The 13,264-nt window shown below is 40.9% G+C and overlaps 1 protein-coding gene across 3 annotated transcripts in view; it reads left to right on the top strand.

Annotated features, from left to right (window-relative positions):
* The window catches only part of SNCAIP (synuclein alpha interacting protein), a 182,467-nt gene that overhangs the window by 156,289 nt on the left and 12,914 nt on the right, over positions 1-13,264 (top strand). For all 3 annotated transcript variants that reach the window (XM_049873560.1, XM_049873561.1, XM_049873562.1), the window contains exons 8-10: positions 1,471-1,640; positions 10,659-10,751; positions 11,640-12,708. In XM_049873560.1, coding sequence (XP_049729517.1) covers positions 1,471-1,640; positions 10,659-10,751; positions 11,640-12,708 — 1,332 coding nt within the window. The remainder of the gene's footprint in view (positions 1-1,470; positions 1,641-10,658; positions 10,752-11,639; positions 12,709-13,264) is intronic.

The raw sequence follows: 13,264 nt of genomic DNA, 5'->3' as shown, positions 1-13,264 counted from the left end.
ATGCTGACTCTCTGGTGGGCACTGTAGGAGAGGTCTTCAGAGGGCCCCTGGAGGCTCCCCATTGTTACCTGGCATGGGAGATCCAGCCCCAGCTTCGCCTCCTTCTCTCCTATACAGCTCCCTCCACCTGGAGTGTACCCTACTGCGTCTTGCTGCTAGAAGGTGCTCTTGATTTTTAGTGGGGTAAATGACAAACTATTGGTCCTCGCAACTGGACCAGTAAGCCACATTATGATAAACAGAGAAAAGGTTGAAGTTGTCAAGGATTTCATTTTACTTGGATCCACAATCAACAGCCATGGAAGCAGCAGTCAAGAAATCAAAAGACGCATTGCATTGGGTAAATCTGCTGCAAAGGACCTCTTGAAAGTGTTGAGAAGCAAAGATGTCAGCTTGAAGACTAAGATGTACCTGACCCAATCCATGGTATTTTCAATTGCATCATATGCATGTCAAAGTTGGGCAATGAGTAAGGAAGATAGAAAAGGAATTGACGCCTTTGAATTGTGGTGTTGGCGAAGAATATTGAATATACCGTGGACTGCCAAAAGAATGAACAAGTCTGTCTTGGAAGAAGTACAACCAGAATGCTCCTTAGAAGCAAGGATGGCGAGACTGCATCTTACATACTTTGGACATGTTGTCAGGAGGGATCAGTCTCTGGAGAAGGACATCACACTTGATAAAGTACAGGGGCAGGATAAGAGCTGAACGAGATGGATTGACACAGTGGCTGCAACAGTGAGCTCAAGCATAACAAGATTGTAAGGATGGTGCAGGACCAGGCAGTGTTTCATTCTGTGGTACATAGGGTCGCTATGAGTCGGAACCGACTCAGTGGCACCTAACAATGGCGACAAGAGAGCTCACGCCAAGCTGCATTCTACAAAGGCTGCTCAGTTCTCAAGACATATCTTTGCTATGGCTCGTGTGGGTTGCTTCGTAGCTTCCCCACCATCCACTATGTCATCTCTCTTTAGTTCTTTTTACTCCTAATCAGATAGACTCAGCAACAGATCAGCAGGTGTGCTACCCAAGCAAGTAGGAATGGGTAAAGAAAATGCCAGTCTCCCCTTCTTACAGGTGTCCCCTGGTTTCATGAGTCGTTCTCTTAGAGCCCACCCATTGAAAGGGACAAAACATCTCACCACAAATACTACACACTGCTTAAAGGCAAGGACTCTAAGAACAGTTGCAACCTCTTCACCTTTCCAGTCCTCTCCCTCTGTCAGCTTGGGTGGGGATTAGTAGGAGCAGCCACATCTTCTGAAGGGAGGTATCAACTGCTGAAAGTTCATTAGAGGCTCTGTTTTGTAATGATGGTCCGTTTTTGCCCACTGCTGCGGGCTCTGGTAACTGGTTTTGGAATAACAGAAAAAGTCCCATTCAACGTTCTGTGAGAGTGGTTTTACAAAAAATGTTTAGAGGGAGGTCCTGATATAATTACGTGTCTTCTTCATTTTCTGACAGACCTTGGTTGAATATGGAGCAAATGTCACCATGCAGAACCACGCAGGGGAAAAGCCCTCCCAGAGCGCTGAGCGGCACGGTCACACCCTGTGCTCCCGGTACCTGGTAGTAGTGGAGACCTGCATGTCGCTGGCCTCTCAGGTGGTTAAGTTAACCAAGCAGCTGAAGGAGTAAGTGTCCTATTCAGTGCATAACAAGTCTGACCTGTAATTTGTTGTGCTTAGGTGTCAGCTTAGGACAGTGGTGGTTCAGTGGTAGAATTCTTGCTTTCCATGCAGGAGACTTGGGTTTGATTCCCACCCAGTGTATCTCATGTGTAGTCACCACCCATCTGCCAGTGGAGGCTTGTGTGTTGCTCTGATGCTGAACAGGTTTGAGGAGCTTCCACACTAAGATGGTTTCGGACAAAAAGCCTGGTGATCTACTTCTGAAAATAAATCAATGAAGATGCGCAACCTGTCATGGGGATGGCACAGAACCAGGCAGCATTTTGTTCTGTTATGCATGGAGTTGCCATGAGGCAGGGGCTGACTTGATGGCAGCTAACAAGAACAGTAGGTTTCAGCCAAGTGCTTCTATGAGCTTTATTCATTCTAATTGTACAGCGAATTCTTAGCATTCTCCTCACTTTTCTTCCTTTGTCCCAAGTCCTCACAGCCACTGTTAAGGATGAAGATGCTATCTCAGCAAAGATAAAATGATATTTAAATTAAAATGTGCAAAACAAGCACCCACAGCAGGGAACTTAAGCCTTTCTCTTGTGTTCATATCTCAGGGCCACAGGTTATGTAGTAGGGTGCGGAAAGCACACACAGGTACCATTCCAGAGCTTCTGTCCTTAATATTCCAGGAAATCAAAAAGAGCATAAAGGAGGCTAGGTCTGGGCTAGTTTCTCAGTTTTCCCAAGGAGGAAAATGGGAAATCATAGATAACTTCATAACCTTCACCAACTAAAGTTATTTTAAAAAATTAAGCAGTTGTGATTCATGAATCCTCAGAATTGAGTACTCAGTCAGCATAAAGCTGCTTAAAACACTGTGTGACTAGCTAAAGTCACTTCCTTTCTTGATAAGATTATTAAACTGGTACACACTGTTTATCTAGATGTCAGGGAAGAATGTCTGGGAGATTGTTTTGATATGCTTTAAGAAAGGTGAGCCAAATGATAGTCGGGTAAGTCTGTAGTAGGTTGAATGACTAAGGAACTGATGCCCACCTGAGGGAAGATCTGTACTGGCTTGTTCCAAAGCTCTGTCCTTAGAACATGCCGTGGTGGGAAGGGATCACAGAAAATCAGAATCAGTATTCCAAGTAGTATGGACAGATTAGGAGGCTAATCCTTAAAAATGATGTACCCCTACTTTTAAGTTATATTTTTTTCCCTGAATACAGCTCTTTTGAAAAAAGACCTGGTGGTAGATGTGAGGTCTTAACTGTAATTGATTCAACAATATGACAAGACCTTGGACCCTCTGTCTCCTTGCTAAGCTTGGGGAAGCCTCCCTCCTCTCTGTACTGTTCACTCTCTTCCCTTAGAGACATGAGCCTATGTCCCCCACCCCCATATCTAGACTAATCTCTTTAATGAGTCCAGACTTTCTTTTTTTCATTAAAATTTAAAGATAAAGTGGTTATTGCTCTGAGATACTCTTTATACCTTAAACCAAAATTATACCTTGAGGTCACCTTTTAGCTAAATAACAAATTGGCTCCTAAAATAATATCATCTGTGAGTAATGAGATCCTTTAAAAAATTGAATGAAACCAAATAGTCAAAAATTACTCTAAAGCAAATATGAGGAGGTAAGGGGGCAGAGAAGCTAGAGTACTGGAAATGATACAACCAGAATGGAATGAATGAGAATGATAAAAAAAGTAACCAATGTCACTGAATAATTTGTGTAGAAATTGTTAAATGGGCACCAATTTGCTGTGTAAACTTTCACCTTAAACACAATAAAATACTATAAATGAAGGGGTTACCTCTGAGCATCCTCTGCCCAATTATTCAAAACCCCATGGGGAAGGTGAGCATAAAAGCCTGAATGTAGTTGAGGGGGAAATGTACACAAATTTATAATTCAATAAGTTAACTTGCCACAGTGAACATCCTTGTACACATGTTTTTATATACATGTACACCTGTTGCTGTCAAGTCAATTCTGACTTATAGTGAACCTATAGGACAGAGTAGAACTGCCCTGTAGGGTTTTCAAGGAACGGCCAGTGGATTCAAACTGCCAATCTTTTGGTTAACAGCTAAGCTCTTAACCATATACATGTGTAGGTGTTCCTAAAGATAAATTTCTAAAAAGGAAATTCATAGAACAAAGGGCATACACATTTAAAATGTGGTTAGGTATTGCCTACTTATTGTTATTAGCTGCTGTTGAGTCACGATGATTCATGTCAACCTCATGCACAGTGGGACAAAATGCTGCCTGGTCCTGCACCATCCTCATGATTAGTTGCAGCTTGGACCATTGTGATCCATGGGATTTTCATTGGCTGATTTTTGGAAGTTGATTGTTAGGCCATTGTTCCTAATCTGTTTTAGTCTGTAAGTGCCACTGAAACCTGCTCAGCATCATAGCAACACACAAGTCTCCACGGACAGACAGGTGGTGGTTGTGCAGATTGCCTCGTAGCCTTCCAAAAATAATGTCCCAATTTCCACTCCCTCAAGTAGTGTATGGACCTATTCAAAAAGGCGAACTTCAAAATGATTCAATAGAATGCTTTTTCGAAAGGCTCGTATTCAGAGAAAACACTGAAAAAACATTTTCTACAGTCTCTGTACCATGCAGTCTGAGCAGCTTTCATGAGTTATAATAGCTGTTTTATTGGCAAATTCTTCAAGGTCAGAGTCTTGGCAGCTCTCTCTGTTGATGATCCCAGGATAAAATACACATATACACTAATAGCCAACAGCCCTTCAGTTCTTTCCAGAGCTGAATGCTGTAGACACTTTTATGGAAGTACTTAGGCCAATGACAAGATAAAATATGAGGGGTTATGTTGTAGACCCTGGTCTTTTACTTTCTGTGTGTCTCAGTGAAACTGACAAAACAAGAAATGAATATAGAATTGACTTAGTATAGCCACAGTCCACCGTGTCCTGAGGCCCCAGGGTACAAATAACTTAGATAGATGCAGGAGAAAAGATGGAAAACCTTGCCTTTTCAGTCCAAAATTCTGGGTAGGAGACAGTCTTGAGTGCCTTTTCCTACTAGAATACCCTTACAAACTCCTTCCAGTTAGTAAACATGGCAACGCAAATTTCGACTCTGATGAGCCTAGGAATGTACTCATATATTTTCTTTGTATAATTATAGTCTATAAGTTCTTTAGCATTTAATCAGTAGAGTCACTCTTTTCCATTCATATTGACCTTGTCTATAAACTAGGGATTTCATCATTAGTCAACTCGGTTGCCCTCAAATAGTTAATTCTCGAATATGGTGTAATTTACTTTAAGACACCTAGTAAACCTTTTAAAAGCAGCTCATAATTTTTCTTCTTCTGTTTTAGCCCCTCGCTGACTGTTTTTCTAAAAACTTGATATGCAATACCAACTAGCAAAGTAGGAAGAGCAGAACGTTGTAATGCATTTTAGTTTTTTACTTTCTTTAGATCTGAATCGGCAAATTACAAACCATGCACCAAATTCAGCCTACTGCCTATGTTTGTGAATAAAGTTTTACTAGAACAGAGCCACACGTTCATTTATGTATTGTCTAGGGCTGATTTCGTGCCAAAAGGCAGAATTGAGTAGTTGTGACAGAGATCATAGGGTTCAAAAGCCTAATATATTTACTCTCTGGCCCTTCAGAAAAATGTTACTAACTCTTGCTTTAGCCAATGAAGTTTGCAGCAGTGAGTTTGCCAGAATTAGTGAAATGAGAACACAGGATTCTCTGGACTTAAGGATGAAATGGTAGGACTAAGACTGACCACTTTTAGAAGAAGAAGAAAAAAAAAAAAAAGATACCGCTTGGGATTTATGGAGGGGTATCATCAGAACCTGCTCTCACAGAATTTGATTTAGGCAGCCAGTGGTTGAGTATGTGTAACAACACTTGGCAGAGAGGACACCGCCAGTGTCTTAAACCAGTATCTAAGGTTTGGCAATCGTCTTAAGAACACTTGTAACTCGTTCATTCGGTCCCATGAGAGCTGCTGCCATGTTTGATGCTAATTGTATTATGTTTCTGTTGCTCCTATAGCAAATTACAGCAAGCAAACTCAGTGGCTCAGAAATACACAATTTATTATCTTACAGTTCTGTACATCAGAAGTCTGTTACAGACTTTCTGGAGGCTCTAGAATGAGAGGCTGTTTCTGCTTACTGGCGTTGTTGGCAGAAGCAGTCCGTTGTGGTTACGGGACAAGGTCTCTGTTTTCTTGATGGCTGAGAATCATTCCCAACTTCTAGAGGCTGTTGTATTCCTTGGCTCACGGCCTATCCCTCCATCTTCAAAACCAGCAGCCATGTGTTGAGTCCTTCTCATACTTTCAATCTCTGACCTATTCTGTTTCCTACTCTGTTTTTAAGGACTCATGTGATTAGATTGGACCCACCTGATAATCTAGGATACCCTCCCTGTTTTAAAATCAGCTCGTGAATAACCTTAATTCCATCTACAACTTTAATTGCCTTTTGCTGTGTAAGGTAACATACCCACAGGTTTCAGAAATTATGATGTGGGTATCTTTGGGAGGCCATTATTCTGCCTACCACACTAATACTATGGAGTTCAGTAAATACTGTTTATTCCTGTAAAGTCAGTACCAGTTTACTGTACTTATTTCAAGTTCTGTAATAATTAATGTGTGTTTTCTAAATAGGTTTTAGTTTCTTTAGCCTGTGATTTTTAGCCTATTTCTCTTAACTTTAAAACACTTCCTGATATGCTATATTTTCAGAGGAAATTGAGTGTTGCCATGCATTATTTTCCCTTTATATGAAAAAATACGAAGTTATTTAAATTGTTTTTACCCAAAGTGGAAATTGTTTTGTTTTCATCTTAGTTATCTAGTGCTGCTATAACAGAAATATCACAAGTAGATGGCTTTAACTAACAGAAATGTATTTTCTCACAGTTTAGGAGGCTAGACATCCAAATTCAGGGTGCTCTAGGGGAAGACTTTCTCTCTTGGCTCTGGGGGAAGGTCCTTGTCTGTTTTCAGTTTCTGGTCCTTGGCTCCTTGGTGGTCTTCATGTGGCTATATATCAGTCTTCCCCCATCTCTACTTGCTTCCTTGCTTAATCTTTTCTTTTATATCTCAAAAGAAATTGATTTAAGACCTGCAAATACTACCCCATTAACATAAGAAAGACAACCTTTTTTCCAAATGAGATTATAACCACAGGTAAGGTAGGATTTACAACATCCATTTTGGGAGGACACAATTAAATCCATAACAATTATGTTCTGATCATTAAATTAATAATTTAAAAAGAGTAAAATTTTGAAGTGTATTCTTAGAGATTTTTTCCTGTTGATATGCATACATGTAGAGATATATAGCTAGTTTTCTTAAAAATAAGATTATATCACACGTGTCTGTCAGTTTGTCATACTGTGGGGGCTCATGTGTTGCTGTGATTGCTGGAAGCTATGCCATCGATATTCAGATACCAGCAGGGTCAACCATGGAGGACAGTTTTCAGCTGAGCTTCCGGGTATAAGACAGGCTAGGATGAAGGACCTGGCAGTCTACTTCTGAAAAGTATTAGCCAGTGAAAACCTTATGAATAGCAGAGGAACATTGTCTGATATAGTGCTGGAAGAGGAGCCCCCCAGGTTGGAAGGTACTCAGAAGATGACTGGGGAAGAGCTGCCTCCTCAAAGTAGAGTCGACCTTAATGACGTGGATGGAGTAAAGCTTTCAGGACCTTCATTCACTGATGTGGCATGACTTAAATGAGAAGAAACAGCTACAAACATCCATTAATAATCGGAACCTGGAACATATGAAGTATGAATCTAGGAAAATTTGAAATGGTCAAAAATGAAGAGGAACACATAAACATCGATATCATAGGCATCAGTGAGCTGAAATGGACCGGTATTGGCCGTTTTGAATCGGAAAATCATATAGCCTACTGTGCTGGGAATGACAACTTGAAGAGGAATGGTGTTGCATTCATCGTCAAAAAGAACATTCAAGATCTATCCTGAAGTACAATGCTGTCAGTGATAGGATAATATCCATACACCTACAAGTATTTTTTTTTTTTTTTACAAGGAAGACAAGTTAATCGACTATTATTCAAATTTATGCACCAAACACTAGGGCCAAAGATGAAGAAATAGAAGATTTATACCAGCTACTAAAGTCTGAAATTGATCAAACATGCATTGATAATTACTGGCAATTGGAATGCGAAAGTTCACAACAAAGAAGAAGGATCAGTACTTGGAAAATATGGCCTTGGTGATAGAAACAATGCCAGAAATCAAATGATAGAATTTTGCAAGACCAACGACTTCTTTATTGCAAATACCTTCTTTCACCAACATAAACAGCTATGATACACATGGACCTCGCCAGATGGAACACACAGAAATCAAATTGACTACATCTGTGGAAAGAGACGATGGGAAAGCTCGATATCATCAGAAAGAACAAGGCCAGGGGCCGACTGTGGAACAGACCATCAATTGCTCATATGCAAGTTAAGCTGAAACTGAAGAAAATCAGAGCAAGCCCACAAGAGCCAAAATATGACCTTGAGTATATCCCACCTGAATTTAGAGACCATCTGAAGAATAGATTTGACGCATTGAACACTAGTGACCAAAGACCAGAGAAGTTGTGGAATGACATCAAGGTCATCCTATATGAAGAATGCAAGAGGTCATTGAAAAGACAGGAAAGAAAGAAAAGACCAAGATGGGTGTCAGGGGAGACTCTGAAACTTGCTCATGAACGTCAAGCAGCTAAAGCAAAAGCAAGAAATGATGACAACGTAAGGTATTATAATGACATGTGCAAAGAGCTGGAGATGGAAAACCAAAAAAGGAAGAACACGCTTGGCATTTCTCAAGCTGAAAGAACTGAAGAAACAATTCAAGCCTTGAGCTGCAATAGTGAAGGATTCTATGGGGAAAATATTAGATGATGCAGGAAGCATCAAAAGAAGATGGAAGAAATACACAGAGTCGTTATACCAAAAAGAATTAGTCGATGTTCAACCATTTCAAGAGGTGGCGTATGATCAGGAACCGATGGTACTAAAGGAAGAAGTCCAAGCTGCTCTGAAGGCACTGGCAAAAAACAAGGCTCTAGGAATTGATCATCAGTTGAGATGTTTCAACAAACAGATGCAGCACTGGAGGTGCTAACTCGTCTATGCCAAGAAATATGGAAGAGAGCTCCCTGGCCAACTGACTGGAAGAGACCCATATTTATGCCTATTCGTAAGAAAGGTGATCCAACTGAATGTGGAAATTATAGAACACTATCTTTTTTTTCTTTTTATTGTTAATATCACACGCAAGCAAAATTTTGCTGAAGACCATTCAAAAACGGCTACAGCAGTATATTGACAGGAAACTGCCAGAGATTCAGGCTGATTTCAGAAGAGGACGTGGAACCAGGGATATCATTGCTGATGTCAGATGGATCTTGGCTGAAAGCAGAGAATACCAGAAGGATGTTTACCTGTATTTTATTGACTATGTAAAGGCATTCGACTATGTGGATCATAACAAACTATGGATAACATTGCAAAGAATGGGAATTCCAGAACACTTAATTGTGCTCATGAGGAACCTTTACATAGATCAAGAGGCAGTTATTTGGACAGAACAAGGGGATATTGATTGGTTTAATGTCAGGAAAGGGGCATGTCAGGGTTGTATTTTTTCACCATACCTATTCAATCTGTATGCTGAACAAATAATCCAAGAAGCTGGACTATATGAAGAAGAATGGAGCATCAGGATTGGAGGAACACTCATTAACAACCTGCGTTATGCAGATGACACAACCTTGCTTGCTGAAAGTGAAGAGGACTTGAAGCACTTACTAATGAAGTTCAAAGACCACAGCCTTCAGTATGGATTGCACCTCGACATAAAGAAAACAAAAATCCTGACAACTGGACCAATGAGCAGCATCATGATAAACGGAGAAAAGATTGAAGTTGTCAAGGATTTCATTTTACTTGGATCCACAATCAACAGCCATGGAAGCAGCAGTCAAGAAATCAAAAGACGCATTGCATTGGGTAAATCTGCTGCAAAGGACCTCTTGAAAGTGTTGAAGAACAAAGATGTCACCTTGAAGACTAAGGTGCGCCTGACCCAAGCCATGGTATTTTCAATCACATCATATGCATGTGAAAGCTGGGAAATGAATAAGGAAGACCAAAGAAGAATTGATGCCTTTGAATTGTGGTGTTGGCAAAGAATATTGAACATACCATGGACTGCCAAAAGAACAAACAAATCTGTCTTAGAAGAAGTACAACCAGAATGCTCCTTAGAAGCAAGGATGGCGAGACTGCATCTTACATACTTTGACATGTTGTCAGAAGGGATAAGTCCCTGGAGAAGGACATCATGCTTGGCAAGTACAGGGTCAGCGGAAAGAGGAAGACCCTCAACGAGGTGAATTGACACAGTGGCTGCAACAATGAGCTCAAGCATAACAGCGACTGTAAGGTTGGCTCAGGACCAGGCAGTGTTTCGCTCTGTTGTGCATAGGATCACTGTGAGTTGGAACCGACTCAATGGCACCTAACAACAACAACAACACACATAGTATTTTGTAGCTTCCCTTTTTATTTAAAAATATGTTAAGGAAACCTTTTCCATGCCCTTAGATATAAAAATATATTATTATTTTTAATAGATGTCATTATATCAATTATGGTTATTTATATAATGATGTTTGGACTGAACAAATCATTATATAAATAATCATAATTGATTTGTTCAGTCCTTATTGGTGAATATTTAGGTAACTTAAAATTTGTCACTACTGTAAGCAACAAACGTCCTTTTGGGAACTTTTGATTGGTTCCTTAGGAAAATTTGTGAACTTCAAGATAAAGATTATATGCATTTGTAAGGCTTTTGAATAGTTATTGCAAATTATCTTGAAAAAAAAATTTATACCTACTCATTTACAGTCGTAGCCATGTATTAAAAAGTTTATGTGTTTTCCCCCCCAGACAGACAGTGGAGCGTGTCACACTACAGAACCAACTCCAACAACTTCTCGAAGCCCAGAGATCAGAGGGCAAATCACTCCCTTCCTCCCCCAGGTAATAACAGGAATGTTGGTGTCTACAGTTTTTGAGTATCTCAAATCTCTGAATCTTCTAAGTTTCTTTTAATGTCTTTTAAGAGGATGGCAGCAGAAAACATTTTATTCGTATAAGGAGGAGAAGAGCAAAACCAAACCCATTGCTGTCGAGTCCATTCTGACTCATAGCGACCCTGTAGAACAGTGTAGAACTGCCCCATAGAGTTTCCAAGGTGCACTTGGTAGGTTTGAACTGCCAGCCTTTTTGGTTAGCAGCTGTAGCACTTAACCACTATACCACCAGGGTTTCTTGTAAAGAGGAATAGAAATGAGATTACCAGTGGAAAAGGCTGAGGCTTTCATTTCTTCGTCTATGAAATGGGAATAAGGATATAAATTCATAAAGTTGATGAAGATCCATTTAAAATTGAGAAAAATCCATTCAAAATTGATGTGTAAACAGTAAAACAATAGACAAATTTAGTAGTCATTTTAGCGGCATAAGATACGAGACATGCTACAGTTGCTTATGGTTGCCACTATGGAGTGTTTGCATATTACTTTGAAAAGATATTGTGACTGTTCTTCTTCCAGGAGCCCTGGTGGCACAGTGGTTAAGATCTTGGCTGGTAACCTAAAGGTTTGAACCCACCAGCTGCTCTGGGAGAAAGATGTGTCAGCCTGCTCCTATAAAGATTTATGGCCTTGAAAACCCTGTAGGGTAGTTCTACTCTGTACTACAGTGTCGCTAAGAGTTGGAATCGATTCAACGGTAGTAGATTTATTCTTATTCCATTATTAGTGATTGGTAAGTTACTAGTGGTGGTAAAAGCCATGCAGTGACTAGTCGCCAAGTCATGATAACCAAGTAAGGAATCATCTTATATGTCCTTCTTCCTCTTTTCAGTTCACCGTCCTCACCAACCTCCAGAAAATCCCAGTGGAAGCCTCCAGATGCAGATGATGAATCTATAGCCAAAAGCAAACCAGGAGTCCAAGAGGGCATTCGGGTTCTTGGAAGCCTGTCTGCATCCAGCCGAGCTAGGGCCAAAGCAAAAGATGAAGATTCTGATAAAATCCTACGCCAGTTATTGGGAAAAGAAATCTCAGAGAATGTCTGCACTCAAGAAAAGTTGTCCTTGGAATTCCAGGATGCTCAGGCATCCTCTAGAAATTCAAAAAAGATTCCTCCAGAGAAGAGGGAACTGAAGTTAGCTAGGCTGCGGCAGCTAATGCAGAGGTCACTGAGTGAGTCTGATACAGACTCTAACCATTCTGAGGAGCCCAAGACCACGCCTGTGAAAAAGGCTGAGAGGCCCCGGCCACAGCCTATTGTGGAAAGTGTGGAGAGTATGGACACTGCAGAAAGGTTACACTTGATGATAAAGAAGCACACCTTGGCATCAGGACGCAGGTTTCCTTTTAGTATCAAAGCCTCCAAATCCCTGGATGGCCATAGCCCTTCTCCCACCTCAGAGAGCAGTGAACCAGACTTGGAATCCCAGTATCCAGGCTCCGGGAATACTCCCCCAAACCAGCCCCCTGGAGACTCCACTCAGCCCAGCCCTGACAGCACTGCTGCCCAAAAAGTTGCCACAAGTCCCAAGAGTGCTCTCAAATCTCCATCTTCCAAGCGCCGAACATCTCAGAACTTGAAACTCAGAGTTACCTTTGAGGAGCCTGTGGTGCAGATGGAGCAAACTAACCTCGAACTTAATGGAGAAAAGGACAGAGATAGGGGCAGGACCCCCCAGCGGACCTCTACGAGTAGCGAATCAGGGGATCAGCTGAAAAGGCCTTTTGGAACCTTCCGATCCATCATGGAGACACTCAGTGGCAACCAGAACAATAACAATAACTATCAGGCAGCCAACCAGCTAAAGATCTCTACCCCTCCCTTGACCTCACTTGGAAAGAAGACAACAGACACCAAGGGAAATCCCGTGAGCTTGGCTAGCAAAGGAAAGAATAAGACAGTGAGTACTGCTTGGAGACTCTCCTTTTTTTCCCCCTTGAATTGATTATGCTGTAATTTCTAGCACTAGACATTGTTGACCGGTGCCATCTTAAGGGAATCCCCAGAAAACTCCATAGGGATGCACAAAAAGCCAAATTCCCATGTTTCTAATAAGACATATCAAGTTAGAATATATACCCTTTGTTCTTCCTTTGGAAAATAAGAGAGAAAGGTAAATAAATCACAGATGATATTCCAGCCCCTTGATTTACCTGTCTGGCTTGATCCTTGAGTGTTAGAGGTTCTAGACTGGGAGGCATTTCTACAAGATTAAACTACCAGTCAGTGTGAGATAGGCCCTTCTTTGGCACTGATTCTGCGTCAGGAAGAGTTTGTTCTCTTCGAGTGACTGAATAGTTTATTCTTAAGCCCAGTTAAAAAGCATATAAATAGAAATGCTCTTTCTTAAGTCTTAATCACTCAACTTTGGAATGACCTTTGAATGAATACACCACAGGGCCCTCTACACTGGCATTTTAAAATACAGGCCTCCAAGTGTTGATCAGAAAACTATA

The sequence above is a fragment of the Elephas maximus genome, chromosome 2 (assembly GCF_024166365.1).
Source record: "Elephas maximus indicus isolate mEleMax1 chromosome 2, mEleMax1 primary haplotype, whole genome shotgun sequence".
Taxonomy (NCBI): domain Eukaryota; kingdom Metazoa; phylum Chordata; class Mammalia; order Proboscidea; family Elephantidae; genus Elephas; species Elephas maximus.
The sequence above is the reverse complement of the archived record's forward strand: the minus strand, read 5'-3'. Positions and strand labels throughout refer to the sequence as shown.